Raw genomic sequence first — 22,395 nt, forward strand, 5'->3', positions numbered from 1 at the left:
CTCCCCCCCTCATTATTCTGAATTCCAATGAATATAATTCCAATCTAGGCAGAAGCGAGGACTGCAGATGCTGGAGATTAGAGTTGAGAGTGTGGTGCTGGTAAAGCACAGCAGGTCAGGCAGCATCCGAGGAGCAGGAGAACCAATGTTTCGGGCAAAAGCCCTTCATTCTTGATGGAGGGCCTTTGCCCAAAATGCGGATTTTCCTGCTCCTCGGATGCTGCCCAACCTGCTGTGCTTTTCCAGCACCATAATCCCAATCTACTCAGCCTCTCCTCACAGGCTAACCCCCTCAACTCCGGAATCAACTTCATGAACCTCCTCTGCACCCCCTCCAGTATCAGTACATCCTTTCTTAAGTAAGGAGACTAAATCTCCCGCCATCTCTTTTACTACTCCAGTTGTGGCCTCACCAGCACCTTGTACAGCTGTAACGTTACCTCTCTGCTATTAAACTCAACCCCCTTAGCAATGAAGGACACAATTATTTGCGTTCTTAATCACTTGTTGTACCTGCAGACCAACTTTCTGTAATTCATGGACACCTAGGTCCCTCCGCAAATCAGCATGCTGCAACTTTTTACCATCAAGTAATAATCTATTTTGCTGTTACTCCAACCAAAAATGTGTGACTTCACATTTACTAACATTGTATTCCATCAGCCAGACATTTGTCCACTCACTCAATATTTCTATGTTCCTCTGCAACATTTCACAGTCCTCTGCACACTTTGCTCTGCCACTCATCTTAGTGTCATTGGCAAATTTTGACACCATACACGTGGTCCCCAACTCCAAATCATCGATATAAATTGTAAATAATTGTGGTCCCAACACTGATCCCTGAAGCACACCACTCGTCACTGATTGCCAGCCAGAATAGCACTCATTTATCCCCACTCTTTGCTTCCTGACAGTCAACCAATCCTCTATCCACGCTAATACTCTGCCTCTAACACCATGCGTCCTTGTCCTATGCAGCAGCCTCATGTGCAGCACCTTGCCAAAGGCCTTTTGGAAATCTAGGTACACCACATCCACTGGGTCCCCGTTGTCCATCTTGCTTGAAATGTCTCAATAAAATTCCAAAAGATTTGTGAAGCATGACCCACCCTTTATGAGCCCATGCTGCATCTGTACAATGGGACAATTTCTTTTGAGATGCCCGCTACTTCTTCGTTGGTAATAGACTCAAGCATCTTCCCCACTACAGAGGTTAAGCTAACTGGTTTATAATTCCCCATCTTTTGTCTACTTCCCTTTTTAAACAGTGGCATCACCTTTGCTGTTTTCCATTCTGCTGGGACCGCCCCAGAGTCCAGCAAATTTCGGAAATTTAGCCCCGAGTCCACCTGTTATTTCTCCCGCCATCTCTTTTACTACCCTCCAGGGTTCTAAATGTCCCTAATTCCTCCCTTAAAACAGATTAAATTGATATTCTCACTCCTTTGTGTGCTCTAGACGTACTTAAAATGACTGCCGCATTCATCTGCACAATAACATTGGCCATGCTACAGCAGCTGATAACTGTGACTCAGTGGTTCAGCCTTTGAGGCATTAGGATGAAGGAAGAAATGTTTAGCCGTCATTCAGGTAACATATTTAACCCAAGTCCTGCCCGCTCTATCTCTGACCCATGTCAGAGATAAGCAACTTTATTTTGCAAGGTATTCTCCTCCTGTGCTTTGAGGTGCCTTTCAGTTCAATAGACCATCTGGTGACCGCCATCGTGTTGTACCTGGATCCCTCTCGCAAGCTGGCTGCTTCCTTCCCGAAATTGCAATCCTGCCGACAGTTCACAAAATGCACTAAGGTTGTGAAGTGCTAGAAGGCATTCTGTGGCACACACATTACCTGAGCTCAGCTCAATGTGGAACGTTGAGTGATTCAACAGTGAGCCTAGTTTGACCTTTCTGACAAACCATCAGCTTTGGCAGCCATTTTGTCTTGTGCTAGGCCAGCTGGTTGGAGTTAATGAGTCCATTCCTACTTTGCAATGGTATGGTTGGAATTTGCTGTAGTTTATTTGCATACTGGCATTTATGTAGCACCTTTACCCCCCCCCCCCCAACAATGAAATCATAGTTATAGAATTGTCAGAGAAATGAAGGAGGCAAATTTGAACTTCTTTAATCTACAGAAGCACTGAGGTATTTTGTAGGAATGTTTTCGGACAAAATTTGGCGTTAGGTCACATATTAGGACATGTGATCATAGTTTGGTGAACATGGTTCCAGGTAAATGCAACATCTGGGTTATTGGGTTAATGTTGTCGGTTTGTTCTGTACCCACACATAATGGGCAGTTGAAGAAACTCCCAGGTACAGAATAGGGGTTTAGTGAAGCTTTGGATAATGTTCAAACTCAAAGGCTTTTTCTTTCTATTTTAGACGTTACTTAATGAGCTGGACAGAAGTACTGGAAAGTACAGGGATGAAGTGCACCTCAAAACTGCAATAATGTCCTTCATCAATGCCGTGTTAAACGCTGGTGCTGGAGAGGTAAGCTAAAGGCAGTCTCCCAGCTAATGCTGCGCTCAGGATAAAAACAGGGAAAACCTCAGGAACTTCAGCACCATCTGAGAGAGAAACGGAGTTAAGGTTTCAGGTCCAATATGAATAGGCAGTGCTCCATTCCGTAATGTTACCATGTCTAGCTTATGGAGTCCGACTAGCTATTAATGGTTCAAAGCTTTGCTGAGTGATGGATCTCACATGAACAAACACAAGTTCTGTGGGTTAGACAATGGAGACAGCAAATCCCAAGAACATAGCTTTGATCATTCAATGAGATTCAATATTTCCCCACGTTTTAGAACACTCTCAAGATGAACTCTCTCAATAAGACACGAGACCAGAGAAATTCTGGAAATGCTTGACATTATCTGTTGAGAAAGGGCAGAGTCAAACCCTGACAAGTCAGTGATGTATCTGAACTGGCAGCAGCTGCAAAGATTATGACTGTTCCTGTCCACACAAACCCCCTGCAGATCTGCAGAGTCGTTTTTGCATTTTCCGCATTTATCAATTCTTGGAAAAGTGATGCCTTCAGTATCACTGATTCTTCAACAAAAAAGCTGAGCTTTGAAATCCATTCTAACCAGATGACCTCCTGTTAAGTGAGGAGTTTAACCATCAACGCAAGCAGAAGATATCAGTGTCTACAACGGCAAGCAGCTGGAGTTACCTGCTGCAGCTCAAGGTATGACATTGAATTGTGCCCTCCCTGTCGGCTGTGCAGAAAATGTTGCCAGTCCTAAAATGTTTAGGGCACCAATGTTTTTCAAGCAACAAATCTCTGCACTTCCTCGAGAAGCACTTTCAAAGGCCTGTATCGTCAGGGTGCACTTTTCAATGCTTTTCAGGTTCCTTTGTAGAGAGGAATCTCAACTTTGAAACTAAATTGCAGCACACAATGCAACCTACTCCAAACACCTCAGATGGCTTGGTAATGGGGATACATTTATGAAACATATGGAAATGAAGTGCATTATGTAGCGGTGCTGAAAACTACCAGAGAATCCAGGTCAGACTAACTCAGTATTACTTGCATTTATTTAGTGCCCTTTCACATTCCCAAAGCATCCCCTCACTGTTAAGGCAGTCAGCATGGTCCCATGGACATCAATATGATGACAACCAGGTTATCCGTTTTGGTGGTGTCAGAGACAAGGACAGATACCCATGCAAACAACAAAAAGGTTGTCTATGCTGGTGAAAGAGAAAAAAAGATGGAAAATGGGTGTAGCGTAAAGGTGTGAAAGGGGAGAGAGAGTGCTCTGTAGAATTTGTAAACTTAGGCATTGTAAATAGAGACACCATTAGCTTATTCTAAACCACAAACTTTGACCTAAGCTTGAGTATTGTAAGTAATTTTGAGTCACACGCTAAAAGAAAGAAGAACATTGATAACCTTCACCTCCAAGAACACAAAATTGTCCAAAGGACAGAAGAGTAAAACCTGTTGTGGACTATGGAGGAATATGCTGAGATACTGTGATGCACCAGGCTTTAATAATGTCTTCACTTCCTTTTACAGGACAATCTGGAATTTCGACTGCACCTCCGATATGAGTTCCTCATGCTAGGAATCCAACCTGTGATTGATAAACTGCGAAACCATGAGAACGCAACATTAGACAGGTAATGGTCCAACAGCACTCATGAAGCTTGGCCCTAGCCAGGACAAGACAGCCCGCTTGATTGGCACCACATCCATAGATGTTCACTCCCTCCCCTACTGACGTTCAGTAGCAGCAGGGTGTACCACCTGTGCACTGCAGAAATTTGTCAACGATCCTTAGACAGCACCTTCCAAACCCACAACCATTACCATCTAGAAGGGCAAGGACAGTACATACAGTGAAACACCACTCCATTCAAGTTCCCCTCCAAGCCATTCACCATCCTGACTTGGAAATATATCACTGTCCCTCCAACATCGCTGGATCAAACTCCTGGAACTCCCACTACCTATGCCAAGTGGACGGCTGTGGTTCAAGAAAGCCTTTCATCACCACCTTCTCAAGGGTAACTAGGGACGGGCAATAAATTTGAACGTGGTCAGTGGTGCCCACATTCCATCAATGAACTAAAAAGAAAAATCCCCAAACTCACCCTTTCTAAATAACCTTTAAACAATTCGGTTAGCTTTGTCTTCAAGGAAGGCATTTTCCACATTCTCACACGATCACAGAGATGCTTTGGTGCAGGTGGAGACCATTTGGTCCATCATGCACAAATCTTCATGAAGGGGAATTCTGTCTCCCTGTTTTGGAAGAAAGAGTTACTTTCAATCTGTTTATCCTGTTGCAGATATCAGTCGTATCACCCACAACTCTCAAGCAGCAATAAGCTGGGGGACTTTGGTTGAAGCAGGAAAGTTGGACAGAATAGATTCTGAGTGCTGACAGTTGTGTGTTTTCTCTTTGTGTTCAGGCACTTAGACTTCTTTGAGATGGTCAGAAATGAGGATGAGAATGAACTTGCAAAGCGACTTGACCTGGTGAGTGACAATCCTGCACCTGTAAATCAGGGGGTCTTAGCAACATCTACCATCACAGGTTTCAAAAATAAGGAGGTTCATACATCAGGATTTTCATTATTATATCAATAGCCACCTATTACAACCAAAAAATCATAAGACATTGGAGCTGAAAGTCAGCCCATCGAGGCTGCTCCACCATTCAGTGAGATTGTGGCTGATCTGATAATCCTCAACTTCACTTTCCTGCCTTTTCGCCATAACCCTTGATTTCCTTACTGGTTAAAAATCAGTCTCTCTCAGCCCTGATTACACATAACAACCTGACTCACTACCTCCTGAGGGAAGAAATTCCTCCTTTTCTCTGTCTTAAATGTATGACCCCTTATTCTCAGAGCCATGATGTAAATGTGCTGGTGTTGGATTGGAGTGGACAAAGTCAGAAGTCACACGACACCAGGTTATAGTCCAACAGGTTTATTTTGAAAGTTTTTGGAGTGCTGCTCCTTCGTCAGGTGAAGCCGATATCATGATTCCATTGATCTACTTCTGTTCTGTAATCATCAATGCTCAACAAAGGTTTGTCTGCTTGCTGGCTGGCTTAGAAGAACCAGCAAGCTCTGGAATTCTGGTTTGAGCCAAGGCACACATGATACAGACTTCACCCGATGAACGAGCAGCGCTCTGAAAGCTTGTGATTTCAAATAAACCTATTGGAGTATAATCTTGTGGTGTGCGACTTCTGACTTATTCTGAGATTTTGTCCTTTGGCCCCACAAGCGGGGACTGCCTTTGCATATCTCCTCTGTTAAGTCTGCTAAGAATCTCATAAAGTTTCAGCCAGGTTGCCACTCATTCTTCTAAACTCCAACAAGTATAGCCCTAACCTGCTCAATGTCTCCTTACAAAACATTCTCTTCCTACCCAGGATCAACCTAGTGAACCTTCTCTGGTCTGATGAAGGGCGTATGCCCAAAACATCAATTCTCCTGCTCCTCAGATGCTGCCTGACCTGCACCACACTCTCGACAGTAGTCTGACGAGCGCCTTGTTTAAGCAAGACCTCCCCATTTTTATATTCCAATCCCTTTGAACTAAAGGCCAACATTCCATTTGCCTCCTCCATTACCTGCTGAACTTGAACATTAACTTTCTGTGATCTATATCCCAAATGGTTTGGTGCTGTAATTTTCAGCATTCTTCCTCAAATTAAATCATGTTCAGCCCATCTGCCAAAGTCCATAACCTTACATTTCCCACATTATGCACCACTTGATTTCCAACCAATTTTTGCCATCCATAAATGTGGCTGCAGTACATTCACTTTCCTCATCCAAACTTATTGTAAATAATTGTGACTCGAGCAGTGATCCCTGTGGCATTCTACTTTGTGATTAGATTCCCTACAGTGCAGAAACAGGCCCTTCAGCCTATCTAGTCCACACCGACCCTCCAAAGAGTAACCCACCCAGACCCATTCCCCCTAACTAATGCACCTAACACTACGGGCAATTTAGCATGACCAATTCACCTGACCTGCACATCTTTGGACTGTGGGAGGAAACCGGAGCACCCGGAGGAAACCCACGCAGACACAGGGAGAGTGTGCAAACTCCACACAGGGAGTCGCCTGAGGCTGGAATCGAACCCTGGTCCTTGGCGCTGTGAGGCCGCAGTCCTAGCCACTGTGCTGCCCTTGCAGGTTGCCATCCTGGAAGTGCCCTCCTTATCCCAACTTTGTCTTTTATGAGTTAGCCAATCATCAATTCAGTCACCTTGGGCTCTTGTCTTATTAAGTAACCCAGTGTGTGGTTATTAGACAGCTTCTGAAAATCCAAATCTTTTACGTCGACTGTCTCCCTTTATCTATCCTGCCTGTTATCTCCTGAAAGAACTGTAGTATAGTGATTTCCCCTTCAAGAAACCACAATGACTCTGCTTGGTCATAGTGTATATTGTGAAATGACAGTCAGTGGTGAACTCCTTTGGTGAATGAAGAAAGGAGCTGTTTCAGAGGCAATGGGTTTATCCTTGAGGTGGCTGGTTGTACAGATATGCCTTCAAATAGAATCAGCAATTACTTGAAATGTAAGCACCGTCACAAATTAAAACCTGGAAATCGACAGGAATCGTGTTCCCACGGGAAGGACTCTCAATTCCTTGAACCTACTGTAACCCAGTTTGAATGTGGTTTATCTGTGTCACAGATCAGTGGCTGGTTTACAATGTACAGTGACGCCAAACCCGATGGGTTGGATTCCCACACTGGCTGAGATCACCATGAAGGCCCTGCCTTTTCAGCGTCACCCCTCGCCTGAGGCATGGCGAGTCTCGGGTTAAACCACCCCCAGTCATCTCTCCCTCCAACGAGAGCGCAGACCTACGGCAAGGTTCCCCTGTCTGTATCATGACTCCATTGATCCACTTCTGCTCTGTATCCTCAATGCTGAACAAAGATTCAACCCAGGTCTCTGGTGCTGTGAGGCAGCAATGCTAACCACTGTGCCACCGTGCCGCCCACTAATTTGGCTATCTTCTAATTTGGCTCCATCCGTCCCCCGATATCTGTCATCTCTTCCAGGGCCCCGGACCTCTGAGATATCTGTTTTCCACCAAATTTAGCCTCTTGACCCCCTTAGTGGCTGTGGCATCAGCTCTGGAATCTGAGACCTCTCCATTCCCTGTCTGTTTCCTTCCTTTATGGTGCACCATAAAAGATCCCTCTTTGATCAAACCCTTGTTTACCTCGCTAACGTCACCTCTGTTTAATAACTTCCAATGTCGCTCACTCGAGGATTTTGTTTGATAATGTTCTTGTGTAATACTACGTGTAAGTTGATGTTAAGATACTGGTCACCTGACAGATGTTGTGAGATGTGCTAAAAATGCATGTGCACTGTAATGTACTGAGCCGCGATTTAATCTCTCTACTGTCCAGGTGCACATTGACACCAGGAGCACAAGTCAGATGTTTGAGTTGATTCGGAAAAAGCTGAGTCACACGGAAGCCTATCCACATTTGGTGTCTATCCTCCAGCACTGCCTCCAAATGCCCTGTGAGTGGAATTCTCAGTAGAAATGCTTTCTCTCCTGAATCCTGATGACTTGAGATGGGAGTAGAGCGGACAGAATCCAGGCCACGGTTCCATAGCCATCGAGCATCTCCCAGCCATGGTCAAATGGAAGTTTGAATTTCATCTGTAAAATCAGAAATTGCTGGGAAAACTCAGCAGGTCTGGCAGCTTCTGTGGAAAGAGAGCTGAATTAACTCTTTGGATCCAGTGACCCTTCTACAGAATTGCTCTGGAAATGTTAACTCTGCTTTCTCTCCACACATGCTGCCAGACTTGTTGAGTTTCTCTAGCAATTTCTGATTTCTGGCATCAGCCATTCTTTGGTTTTTAGAATTGCATATCAGCCCTTGAAATGAAAAGACAGGCATAATTAATGGAGGGAGGCTATGCATAATGTTAATGTCACTAGGCTAGTGAGCCAGAAGCCAGCTTAATGCTATGGATTGGCATCCCACCAAATGGTGAAATTTGAATTAAGTTAAAAGTTGGAATTAAAGAACGACGGTGTGTTGGTGACCATGCAACCATTGCCGATTGTTGTAAACACTGATGTCCAATGGGGAAGAAAATCTCCAATCCTTATACGGACTGGACTACATGTGACTCCAGTCCCTCCCCTGAAATGCACCTAGCAAAGCACTCAGGTCAAGGAATGGCCCACGTCCCATGTATGAGCAAAAACAAATGAATGAAAAACAACCAGTAGGCAGAAGACAAAACAGTTGCTAAAGCAGGAAGCAAAGCTGGTTTGGAGGGATGGCCAGTGAAAAACACGGGTCATGAGAACGTTCAGAGGGAGGCATCAGTATTCAGTGTCTGAGTTCCCTTGGTGAGGAGGCAGCTGGAAGACCAGGCAGGGATGAGATGGTAGCCTGACAACTACAGTCAGAAGCAGCAAGCATTGAGCTGTTGATACAGGGTTGGAAGAGATTGCAGAGAGCAAAACAATGGACAGATGTACGGACAGGTATTGAAGCACTTCATGCTAATTTAGTCAACTGGATTAGTCAACTCAAGAGAACAAAGGTTTGAATTTAGCACCTTGTGGAATGATATGGTTCAGCCATTCTCAATCAACCTTCAATAAATTCTAAACGGTCTCCATTCATCCTTCTCGCTCATAGAATTTCATAGAAAAAATACTCTGCCCATCAATCCATTACATTATTTCATACTATCTCATCTATAGCTACCAACAGATCCTTTCCCCCTCATGTACTTATTTGGCCTTCCCTTTAAATGCACCCATGCTGCTTAATTCAATTTGTAATATCAACAATGTTATGCTGTTGGCAAATGGGGAGGAGGAGAGAGTGGAACGGATGTGGACACCTTTGTCAACAGCATAAAGACTATCATTTCCCATTTCTCCTCATCTACACTTCTCAAAGGCAGGCTGGAAAGGATAGTAATTGCTGACCTTCCCAACAATGGCCATGTCTCATGCCAGAATAAGAAATAGGTTGGCAATTCCCACAACTCAACTAACCCTTGGTTGAAAAGATTCTGCTGAATTCCCAATGGATTAATTTGTAACCATAAATTTATGTATTTTAGTTCTGGTCCGATCCATAATTGCATGAAAACTGTTATTTAGGAAGTGGAGACAGGTAGATTTAGCGACACAGACTACCACAGCTATGGGTTGTGTGTTGGACAATAAGACTTAAGAAAGGGAGAGTGCTGAAGTACTCTATCCATCTCTGCACAGGTGAGCCTTCAATGAGTGGTTTACACCTGTTCATTCCTGAAGGCAGTGACTTACTCTGAGTTACTGAGACCCTGGGCTCCCTCCAGGGTCTCACTCCAGCCTTCATGTTGCGAGCCTGATGGGATGGAGAAGAGCAGGACTGGGGAGAGGGGGTGCTATTGACTGGCTGTTCAACGACGCATGGTTATTTCATCTTGAATTAAGGGGTCATCTGCAAAAGCTGGCCTAAAATGGACTTAACATAGACAATCAATAGGAAACTAGCTTCCACACTGTCACTTCACCAGGGAAGAAAGACAAGGTGGATTAGTAAGCCCTCAACCACCAGCTGCTGAGGTATGAGGGGGATATTGAAGAATCAGCGTTACAGGCAAATCTCTCTCACCACTATTTTCTGAGGCTTGATAGGGGGAGTTTTGGATGTGTTACCATGGAAGATAATTTAATAACTGTTATTACTAGCTGAGACAGTGGCGATTGGTACTAGATTTGCCATGGGTTATTTAGCCTGCTCCCTGCTGGTGCTCATTTAACATCCTCACACAGGCCACATTCATTAAGTCCACCCCCCCCACCCCCCCCACTCCATCTGATGTATCTCTGTTTGTCTGCAAGGTATTATTTATTTTACATTTCGGTCCGAGGGCTGGATGAATGATTGCACGATGTGCATCAAGCTCTGTTCAATAGAATGCCCGAGGGTGCACTTTCCAATTGCAATAAGTGGAAAATGTATTCAACAGATGTAGGTTTAAGTAGAAATACTTGTTCACTATAAACTCAGTCTTCACTTTCTCTGTCCAAGGATATCAAATGCCGCTGTGTATCCTTGGGTTACGAGTCTGCTGCCATCGCCTGGCCTTTCCATCATTAATTTCAGTCATGGCTGCCAAATCGAACAACATGTGGAGGGTGGAGGTGGGTTGGTTAAGATAGGGAGCAGCTCGGCTGAAATCCACGGATTGCACAGCGGATTGCCAAAGAGGGATCATCCTCAGAGAGCTGACAGGATGCCTCTATGAAACAGAGAAACAGGAAGTACCTGAAACATCCCTGCGCCTAACCCCCCCTCCCCACCTCAATCTTAACTCCATTTATCTGCCTCGATTCCAGGGTCATACCCTGACCCTCACTGAAATAGCTCTTCAGAGGCCAGCATCCCTTCACAAATCACCCTTTACTTACAAATACACAGCCTCTGACAATAGCACTGGCTAATTCACTGAGTCCAGGGGATCAATATCTCTGATATTCAACCTTTTTTATGTCAGTCAGGGCTCCCCGATTGGACCAGATTAACAGACTCCATCAGGGAACTCATACTCTATGAGGTCCAGCTGCTGAACAAAATTCTTCCAATATCCATTCCGAAGAGAAATGGCTTCCCCCTCTAGCAGGCTCGTTAGCAGCCTCAGGAAACAGGGTTTCAAATTTCCACAACTTTGCGGTGAAAAAGTGCTCGCGTAGATCAACCCTCACCCCCGGACAATGGTAAACTTGTTGGTCTGAACCTCATCAGCAGCATCCTTGCATGGTCCTCTCACCCCTCCGCGTCTTCATACTGGTCCTTCATCATGATGTTTCTGAGTCTCAGTCCGCGATGGGTCAACGTTTCTCACCCTAATTCTGATTCTGAAATGTCCTTCACTTCAGGGAAGAGAAATGGCACTAACAACCAGCACTGGCAGCTCCTCGACAGAATACTGCAACAGATCGTTCTGCAGGACGAGAAAGGGGAGGATCCTGATGTTGCACCATTGGAGAACTTCAATGTGAAGAATATCATTCGGATGTGAGCATTGCCTGTGACTCATTCACTCTGGGGAGCGAGTGTTGTTGGATGAGACCTCCTGTACTGGTGTGGTACCCATTACAAAGCGTTCATTGATTGAGCCAGCAAGTCCCAGGGTGTTTTCCCCCTTTTACCTCCATGTTCACCAAATTACAATGATTCCTCATCTCAAGAAAACATTGAGAGATTAAAAATCCTTATCCATTGGTTCAACTGCCACCATGCTTCACTGCTCCAACTCTTCGTTATTTCCTTCCACAATCCTCTGACAACTCAGCCCTCCTCCATTCCGGCCTCCTACGCGTCTCCCACCACTCGCAGTCGCTCCTTCAGCTGCGGAGGTCTTAAACCCTGGAATTCTATCGCGGAAACCTCTCTTCCTCGTTGTTCCATCCTCCTGCATTATAGAGTGTCTCATCACCTCCAACCCCCAACCCCCTACCGATCTTTCCTGGCTCGCTCGCTGTCAGTTTTTACTGAATTCCTCGCTCCTTGAGCAAGGCCCACAACCCCCATCATTATCAATCTGTGTGAGAGCAAGGAAGAGCCTGTCTCCAGGATCCTGCTGTTTTGACTGGCCCTTCCCGCTCTCTCCCCCCCCCCCCCCCCCCCCCCCCCCCCCCGCGGTGTTCCGTACTCAGCAAGAGCTGAGAGGGGGCAGAAAGATTGAGAAAAATAATGCCAAGTGCCAGTTACACCACCTAAAAAATGTGCCAACTTCCAATAAGTACAGACTTTTGAATTTGGAGTCAGAGGAGGCCATTCAGCCCCTCAAGCTATGATTAAAAAAAAACATGGTTGATAATAACCTCAATTCCACACTCCCACATGTCCCCGATAACTTGCCAACTCTTGGTTAATAAGTAATGATCAGCCTCTGTGTTAAAAAGCTTCAAACACTCTGATTCCACTGCTTTTCCAGGGAACGAGTTCTAAATGCTCTCAATCCTCAGTGGAAAAGAAAGTTGCCTCAACTCTTTGCGAACCCCTGATTTTTAAACAGTCACCTCTAGTTCTAGACTGTCCAATAAGGGGGGGGGGATATCCTCTCCACATCCACCCTCAGGATTTCCAAGCAGATACAAGCCTAGCCTGCCCAATCTTCCCTCAAAGACAGAACCCATTCTATGGGTCTCTCTAGTAAATCTCAAGTGAACAACCTCCCATGCATTTCCATCCCTTGTTAAATAAGATGTCCAGTACTGTGCACAGTGCTCCAGACATTGTCTCACCAGTGCCCTGTGCAGCTGAAGTATAACCTCCCTCCTTTAGTATTTAATTCCTCTTGCAATAAATGGGGGAGCTTTCAGCCCTCACCTATTATCAACGACATGCCCATGAGGAGTCTATCCTTCTTATGTGGACACCAGCATCCCAGTGAAGAGTTTTGAAGATCTGACACAGACTCCCTCCTCAGTGAGACTGCACAGTTCAACCCCAACTTAATATTCCGTCACCGATAGCCAGTGGGTGAAGGAAGGCATCAGAGGCAGTTTTTATTTGGGAGAGATGTATTCACCAAGTTGCAGATTGCATCGCAAGTGCATTACATTACAGTTTTTACCTCCTCACCACACCCCGTGTCAACATGTGCGTCTTCATATGTGTTCAAGTCACCATTCAATCAGTGCATTCAAGAGTAGAGTGGTGCTGGAAAAGCACAGCAGGTCAGGCAGCATCCGAGGCGTGGGAAAATCGGGCAAAAGCCCTTCATCAGGAGGGCCTGAAACATCGATTTTCCTGCTCCTTGGGTGCTGCCTGACCTGCTGTGCTTTTCCAGCATCACTCTAGTCTTGACGTTAATCTCCAGCATCTGCAGTACCCTAATCAGTTCATTCAATCTACCCAGTATGTATGTACCTGAGCTCCACTGATTCTATTCGCACTTGGTGTTACGAGGTGTGGGCGCAAGAGGCTGCACCCCCATCTCCCGGAGGCGGACACTCTGGGGTTTGAATCTATTCACAGGCCTTGATGGTCAAGGAACGTGCGTTCGTAACAGGTTTGGTTATGAATCTGAATTCTTAGAACATGCTAATGCCAGGTCGGAAAAGCAGGAGAGCTTCCTAGTCAGCCGTGAGATGGAGAAAATGTTGGAGCATCTACCGTCATTATCCTTAAATGCAGTTTACAATGTGTGTACTGTCATGGCAACTTGCACTCCCCATGTGATCGTAAACCCAATAGCTCAGTGAAAGACAGTCTCTCCTTCCCTTTGAGGCTGTTCCATCCAATCTGCTGTTCCCTGCCCCCACCCTCTGTGTTGTATCACCTATTGCCTGTACCATTTGGCCTCATTGAGGTTTTGACTATCGTGGATGAGAGAACTCCAGGTCATGTACTGAATGGAAATGACAATCTTTTAACTATCTTTAGGCTAGTGAATGAAAATGAGGTGAAGCAGTGGAAGGATCAAGCAGAGAAGTTCAGGAAAGGTAAGTTTGCCGAGACAGAATTTCACGTGGATATGGTTAACACTGCGGACGCGATGATCTGAAATTAAAACCGAAAGTACTGAAGGAGCTCCAGCAGGTGTGGCATCATCTGTGGAGAGCAAAAGAATGTTCACTCAGTTTAGGTTCCAAAAAGGAGTCCTATCAGACTTGAAATGTGAACTTACCTCTTGCTCCGCAGGTACTGCCGGATCTGTTGAGTTCCCCAGTCCATTCTGCTTTTATTTATATTTGCAGTTGACAATGTTGTTCCCTATCATGATTCCAGTATCATTATGGTGTTACAATTCCCCTCAGATTATCCCAGCCAGGATCTGACCTGAGGGTTGCTTCCTGATTGTTTTGTACCCAACTTCTCTCTCTATCTTGTTAAGAAATTGGGATGTTGCCAGTTCACAGCGGACAGCTTCACCAAAAGCTTGATTTTTTTTAAAGATTGGATTCCCTACAGTGTGAAAACAGGCCTTTTAGCCCAACCAGTCCATACTAACCCTCCAAAGGATAACCCACCCAGGCTCATTTCCCTCTGATTAATGTACCTTACACTATGGGAAATTTAGCATGGCCAATTCACCTGACCGGCACATCTTTGTACTGTGGGAGGAAACCCACACAGACACAGGGAGAATGTGCGAACTCCACACAGACAGTTGCCTGGAGCTGGAATTGAACCTGGGTCACTGGTGCTGTGAGGCAGCAATGCTAACCACTGAGCAACCATACCACCCCAATTTTTTGCCACATAAATAACTTCACTGAACGTACTCACTAAAATAGCCTCCCTATTTTTGCTGCTTAACACATGTCTTGGAGTTTTGAATATTTCAGCTTCCTTGACCAGTGTTGCAGATTCTCCAGACTGAGCTAAGTGAGAGACAGCCCTTGTGCACTATATTCATTGCCTTCACTTGCCTGAATGGATCAGAAACAGTCTTGAAAAGGGTTAATGCCCTCACTGTCCTTTTAACAGTTTGGATGGTGCTGGCTCCATTCTGGAAAGAGTTGATTACATTAACTACAGTGCAGTGGGAGGAGGCTCCAGCACATCATTGCTTGCACTGGCTCTCTGAAAGAGCTAATTCAGCCCACACTTTTCCACAATCCTGCCTTTTTTTTTTCTCTTTTGTGCCTGTTCATGAAAAAATCCCTGTTAAGTGTTGGGCGGCACGGTGGCACAGTGGGCAACACTGCTGCCTCACAGGGCCAGAGACCTGGGTTCAATTTCCCCCCTCAGGCAACTGTCTGTGTGGAGTTTGCACATTCTCCCCGTGTCTGCGTGGGTTTCCTCCGGGTGCTCCGGTTTCCTCTCACAGTCCAAAGATGTGTAGGTCAGGTGAATTGGCCATGCTAAATTTCCCGTAGTGTTAGGTGAAGGGGTAAATGTAGGGGAATGGGTCGGTGTGGACTTGTTGGGCCGAAGGGCCTGTTTCCACACTGTAAGTAATCTAAAAGTTATTACTGAATTTGTTTCATCTCACTTTCACACTGTGCATTGCAAATCACAACAATGCGCTGAATGTACAACTTAAACCACGACACCATAAGACACCATCTGCTCTGCCATTCTATGAGATCGTGGCTGATCTGATATTCCTCAGCTCCATTTTCCTGCCTTTTCCCCATAACCTTTAGTTCTTTTACTGATCAAAAATCCATCTGTCTTAGCCTTGAGCATATTTAACATCCACAGCCATCTGTGATGGAGAATTATCACAGATTCAGTATCCTGTGAGAAAAGAAATTCTTCTTCATCTTTGTCTTAAATATGTGAGCCCTTACTGTGAGAGTATATCCTCTGTTTCTAAACTCTTCCCACAAGGTAAAGCAACATTTTCCCATCTCCCTGTCAGTAATAATGCGCAAGGGCAGAGGGAATAGAACAAGAGATTGGCTCAGGGTAATGAGAAGCTTGCATAGACATGATGGGCTGATTGGCCATAACAATTCTGTGATTCCTCTAAGAACTTTACCTGCTTTAATAAGGTCACCTCTCTTACTGAGATGGGCTAAAGGACCTGCTTTGTTCAATTCTGTCCCTCAGCCTCAGATAATAGATTTAATTACAAACATTTCATTCAACAGGTAGTGGTTTCAGATGGCTTTAGCAGAGTTATGTGTGCAGTGGACCAGAGTGTTCCTAACTAACACCAAAGGCATCAAGATTGGCATATCACTAGCGTTGCCACATTGGTTGTAACCTGGCATAGCTGGTTGCTCACCCATTATGGAACCTCTTCCAAAGGGTTACCAACCATGGAATTTCATCACAAGACCTTCTGTCTCCACCAGCCTCAGCCCTCATTCCCATCGGATGGAAGCATTCATTGAAACTGCCTTAGCGGACCATTGTTCTCTCTCCAAACCTAATGAGTGTTGACAGAAAAAAGAAATCAAATGCAATTTTTTTAAAAATGGTTTAATTTTTATATATTTTAATACCAATATTCACAATATTTCCCCTGAGTTACTGGTAGCTCTTTCTTGGAGTTCAATCTGTAATTCCTGAAGACACTAAGCTAGAGTGCATAGTGGTTAGCACTGCTGCCTCACAGCGCCAGAGACCCGGGTTCAATTCCTGCCTCAGGCAACTGTCTGTGTGGAGTTTGCACATTCTCCCAGTGTCTGCGTGGGTTTCCTCCGGGTGCTCCAGTATCCTCCCACAGTCCAAAGATGTGCAGGTTAGGTGAATTGGCCATGCTAAATTGCCCGTAGTGTTAGGTGAAGGGGTAAATGTAGGGAATGGGTCTGGGTGGGTTGCTTTTCGGAGGGTCAGTGTGGACTTGTTGGGCCGAAGAGCCTGTTTCCACACTGTAAGTAATCTAATCTAACTATATTGTCACCCCTATTCATTTCAATGGAATGATAACTTGATGGGATTTATAATTGAAGGGTGACCTATTTCTTTTGGTGAAAATCTGCTCTGTTTTGTGAGGAATACCCGATACTTAAGGTGCTGCTTATGCCACTGTGTCCCCGCTGGGCCCATGTGTGGGGTCAAAGGTTGTATGGCCATCTGCCTCACGCCCACAGGCATGTGATTGTCTTTTGTTGTGGACAGAACACGTGGAATTATTGGCAAGGCTGGAGAAGAAGGAGAGGGAGTGCGAGACCAAAACCCAGGAGAAGGATGACATGATGAAAACTCTCAATAAGATGAAGGACAAACTCCAGAAAGAGTCAGCAGAGTTGCGCCAAGCAAGGGAGCAAGTGGTGGAATTCTCCATCCATCTGAATGAACTGACAAACTCAGTAAGTCCTCCTCCTGGCTGCTATTAGCTTGTGCCCCTTCAGGATCCCAGTGCTACTGTGTTTAAAGAAACTGCTTTATTCTGAATGCTTGAAATTTCAGACAGATAGATTTCAGATGACTTAGTTTTCAAACTCCATATGTTCTTTATGAATGAAAGACTCGCATGCGTGATCACAAGTTGTCTTATAGCAATCTGAAGCTACAAGTGTACTCATTAAGTGTAGTCACTGTTACAGAATTAGCAATGTGGTAATCCTCATCGACAATTCTGACACGATCGTACATTTTAATTGGGCCCCAACTCCACCCATGCTTTACGCCAACCCTCCCAATTCCAGTTTGGTGTTCAACATGAATACCATCTCTTCCTCGCTGCCAGCAGTTCTGAAGAAGGGTCAGTTGATTCTGCTCTTTCTCCACAAACGTTGCCAGATCTGCTGAATTTCTCCAGCAATTTCTGTTTCCCTTTTATGCGTTTTAAGCGTTGTTTGAATATTGCAAGTTTTCTAGGATGCCTGTTGAGCTTCCCTCCCCTTCTTTGTTATTACAAAGTTATCTTTTATGTTTATTTGAAAGAGCAGACTTGGTTCAATGCCTCATGCAAATGACAGCACCTCCAACTGAGCAGTACACTGGGATGTAAACCCACACCCCGTTCGTGCAATGTGGGTACTGCTGGCTAGGCCAACATTTATTGAAGATTTGACCAGCTGCTCCCGTAGCCAAGCTGTTCCAATACAGTTTCAAGACTGGAACCTACCCGACATTGTGGAAAATGGCCCAAGTATGCACTGTACATCAAAAGCAGGACAAATCCAACCCAGCTAATTACTGCCCCATCAGTCTTCTCTCGATCATCAGTAAGGTGATGGAAGGCCTCATCGACAGTGCTATCAAGCTACACCTGCTCAGTGACGCCCAGTTCGGGTTCTGTCAGAATCACTCAGCTCCTGACCTCATTATAGCCTTGGTTCAAATATGGATAAAAGAGCTGAAATCCAGAGGGGAGGTGAGAGTGATAGCCCTTGACATCAGGACCAAGTGTAGCATCAGGGAATCATAGCAAAACCGGAATCAGTGGGAATTAGAGAGGAAGTCTTCGCTGATTGGAATTATGTTTGGCATAAAGGACAATAGTTGGATTTGTTGGAGGTTAGTCATCTCAGCTCCAGGACATCTCTGCAGGAGTTAATCAGGGTAGTGTCCTAGGCCTGACCATCTTCAGCTGCTTCATCAATGACCTTCCCTCCATCATAAGGTCAGAAGTGAGGATGTTTGCCGATGATTACACAATGTTCAGCACTATTCGTGAATCCTCAGATACTGAAGCTTCAAGATCTGGACAATATCCAGGCACGGGTTGAAAAATGACAACATTTTTATGATAACATTCATGACTCAAAAATACCAGGCTATGACCATCTCCCAAAAGAAAGTATCTAACCATCACCTCTTCCCCAAAACGTCGATTCTCCTGCTCCTCGGATGCTGCCTGACCTGCTGTGCTTCTCCAGCACCCCACTCTCGATACCACTCCTTGACAAACAATGGAATTGCCATCATTTATTTCCCCCTTTATCAACACCCTGGGGTAGGTAACGTTGACCAGAAACGGAACCATCTAAATATAGTGACTACAGAGGTTAGGAATTCTACAGCGAGTAACTCACCTCTTGACTCCACAGTGTCTGTCCATCATCAACAAAGAACAACTCAGGAGTGTGATTGAGTGCACTCCACTTCCCTGATGGGTGCAGTTCCAGCAACACTCAAGAAACTTGACACCATCCAAGACAAAGCAGCCCACTTGATTGGCACCACATCCATAAACATCTAATCCCTCCATGACCACTGCTCAGTAGCAGCATTGTGTATCATCAACAAGATGTATTGCAGAAATTCACTGAAGCACCTTAAACAGCACCTTCCAAACCCATGACCACTTCCATCTAGAAGGATAAGGGCAACATCACCACCTTCAGGTTGCCTTTCATCAGCCTGACTTGGAAACAGATCAACCTTCCTTGACGTTGGGTCAATTTCCTGAAATTCCTCTCCCTAATGGCATTGTGAGTCTACCTACAGCACATGGACTGCAGTGGTTCAAGGAGGCGGCTCACCACCACCTCTCAGGAGCAGTGAGGGAGGGGCAGTATTTGTTGACCCAGTCAGCGATGCCCACGTTCCACGAATGAATGAATGATAATGCTGGTTATGTGTTCAGTACTCCCAAGATTCAGCCGACAATCCAGCTCAGAACACCAGTACAGGACTGAGAGTAGGCTGCACTGTCAGAAGGACCATCCCACCAGCTGAAATGCATTTTTATTCATGGCTGGAGAAGATGTTAAAGAAACCAAGATGCTACTCAGAGCAGAGAAGTGAGTTTTCCTGGAATACTTATCAGCAGGGTCTTATTGACCATTGTTCACCATCTACAAGGTACAACTCGGGAATATGATGGAAAGCTGAGAAAGAGAGGTGAACCAGGCACCCAATTTATTATTGCCCTTAGAGAAAGATTGGCTGCCCCTTTGTCAACCAGAACAAGGGATACTGTTTTTCATATTCATTTATTTTGCAACATTCTTTGGCATGTTTTTACACAACATGGCAAGCATTATTTATCCAACGCTCAATTCTTTTATATTTACTGCCAAATTTCCCTCACTTTAAAAACACACACATGCATAAGTTTTCAGATGCCCTGCGGTCCCTGACAGGAAAGAGAACATGTTGTTTGTAAAGTCGAAGAGGAATTTGATTAATCTGACATAACATAATGCTGCAAGAGAGGGAATTTCTCATCAGGATCTCGCTGAGACATGAGACAGCCAGAAAGAATTTCCAGGGATATAAATACCAACCAGAAATAGCTGAGGTGAATAGCATAGATGGGTTTAAGGGAGAGCTAGATAAGGAAGTAATAGATAAAGGTCTACAGTGAAAGGGTTAGATAAGGTTGGGCGGAGACCCGTGGGGAATGTAAACACTGATGGAATGATCAATTTCTGAACTAAAATTCTTTTCCATTTCTGTATACTGTAATCGAATTCTTGTTTCCTTTTCACTTTTAAAAGAAGGAATGTTGCAATCCGTGGGCTCTGCTCGGTTGCCTGGAAGAGTTACTCAGGGTTTCATTAATTGTCGTTAGCACGGAGTCTGACTTTGACAGGATATTTGGTCTTGTGCAAAATGGGTTGTCTCAGACCATCCACTCGCGGCCCCACTCCATCCAAACTCCAGTTTTCAGGCCTTTGATTGGCTCTTTTCCATCCGGTCAAAGTTGACTCTTAGCCCCCACTGTCCCAGGGTGGCGAGACGCTAGGTTGAGAGTGCTAGGCCTTTTCTCATTGGAACGGCGAAGGATGAGGGGTGACTTGATAGAGGTTTATAAGATGATCAGAGGAATAGAAGGAGTAGACAGTCAGAATTTTTTTCCCCGGGTACAACAGAGTGTTACAAGGGGACATAAATTTAAGGTGAAGGGTGGAAGGTATAGGGGAGATGTCAGGGGTGGGTTCTTTACCCAGAGAGTGGTGGGGGCATGGAATGCGCTGCCAGTGGGAGTGGTAGAGTCAGAATCTTTGGTGACCTTTAAGCGGCAATTGGATAGGTACATGGATGGGTGCTTAAGCTAGGACAAATGTTCGGCACAACATGGTGGGCCGAAGGGCCTGTTCTGTGCTGTATTGTTCTATGTTCTATGTTCTAGCCATGCTGCTTTGAACTGATATCCTAGTTTTGGATTTCACAAGTCTCTAAAGGAGAACAGGTGCAGCTACTGGGCTGGTTTTATAGAGTCCGTTTATTATTCTTTCCCCAAAAGTGATGTTCATGTCACTACCAGCTGGTCCGTCAGGCCTGGCCAACACCATGACAGCTGCTCCATTGCAGTTTGACATCTTTAAACTCCTCCCTTTTCCATGGTGCTTTATTGTCTCTCAGGTCATTGAGGGGTAACCCGACGTCAGCAGGGGTTGTGGGAAATAAAACCCGATTTCCTCTTTGGCCCTGTCAGGAGGTCAAAACCAGACCAGGAGCTCATCTAGACCATGACGTGTAAGTTGTCTTGTTTGTCCACTTACCATCCGTCCTTTCAAATCCAGCCCAAGCCGTTAGAATTTAAGGTGAGAGCCCAATTGCGTGGAGCCCAATTACTCCTAACAAGGTCCTTTCTCTCCATATCTAAGCTCCTGTACTGGCAGCAGTTAGCTGAAGGTTGGCTAAACTGGTAGGAAGACAGTTATCCTATAACGTGAGGCAGGCCTATACTCTTTGACAATTATTCGATTAGGAGGTTGAAGCATCCAAAATTCTGGCAGGATTGGTGCTCATCAGTCCTTTCCCCAGACCAGGGAAATTAGAAGGAGGGGGCACAGTTTCAAAACAAAGGGCCAATCATTTCGGACTGAGATGAAGAGAAATGTTTTAGCTCAGAGGACTGTGCATTCTTTCCCCCAGAGGGGTGTGAGTTCTTCGTCGGTGAATGTATTTAGGCCTGGGATGGGCAGATTATTGGAAACAAAGCATATGGAGAGAGGGAGGAATTGAAATCAAAGATCAGCTACAATGGTGCTGAAGGGCAGAGCAGGTTGAAGGGGTCATATCTGCTGCCACTCCGATTTCTTCTGTTCTTCACAGAGCTAATGTCCCGCAGATAGGACTGAGAGACTGCCAGTGCTAGGAATGTCCTTTTCCCCAGGTTTCTGCAGAGGGGTGTATTGCTATGATGGAGTAGAAAAGGGATTTAGACTACATCTGACCACGCATTCCATTCTCCATGCAGTACGGCACAGAGAGTTTCCTTTCTTCATTCACAGAATGTGAGTGTTGCTGGCTAGGCCAGCATTTATTGCCCATTCCTAACTGCCCAGTGAAAAGTCAGCACAATGTTGTGACTCTGGAGTCACACGTAGGCCAGGCCAGGTAAGATGGCAGATTTCCCTCCCTTCCAGATATTAGTGAGCCAGATGGACTTTTCCAACAATCAACAACCATTTCATGGTTATCATTACACTTTTAATTCCAGATGTTTATTGAATTCAAATTCCACCATCTGCCATGATTTAATAGTTCAGCGATAATACCACTAGGCTATCACCTCCCTATTATTGTTAGTCTCTAATTAT

The 22,395-nt window shown here is 45.1% G+C and overlaps 1 protein-coding gene across 5 annotated transcripts in view; it reads left to right on the forward strand.

Annotated features, from left to right (window-relative positions):
• The window catches only part of daam2 (dishevelled associated activator of morphogenesis 2), a 342,206-nt gene that overhangs the window by 202,188 nt on the left and 117,623 nt on the right, over window positions 1-22,395 (forward strand). For all 5 annotated transcript variants that reach the window (XM_043687244.2, XM_043687248.2, XM_043687246.2 and 2 more), the window contains exons 7-13: window positions 2,391-2,501; window positions 4,039-4,142; window positions 4,938-5,004; window positions 7,922-8,039; window positions 11,422-11,560; window positions 13,937-13,995; window positions 17,072-17,262. In XM_043687244.2, the coding sequence (XP_043543179.2) occupies window positions 2,391-2,501; window positions 4,039-4,142; window positions 4,938-5,004; window positions 7,922-8,039; window positions 11,422-11,560; window positions 13,937-13,995; window positions 17,072-17,262 (789 nt within the window). The remainder of the gene's footprint in view (window positions 1-2,390; window positions 2,502-4,038; window positions 4,143-4,937; window positions 5,005-7,921; window positions 8,040-11,421; window positions 11,561-13,936; window positions 13,996-17,071; window positions 17,263-22,395) is intronic.

The sequence above is a fragment of the Chiloscyllium plagiosum genome, unplaced genomic scaffold (genome assembly GCF_037043375.1).
Source record: "Chiloscyllium plagiosum isolate Xiang-an unplaced genomic scaffold, Cpla_swu_hap1 HiC_scaffold_3, whole genome shotgun sequence".
Lineage (NCBI taxonomy): Eukaryota > Metazoa > Chordata > Chondrichthyes > Orectolobiformes > Hemiscylliidae > Chiloscyllium > Chiloscyllium plagiosum.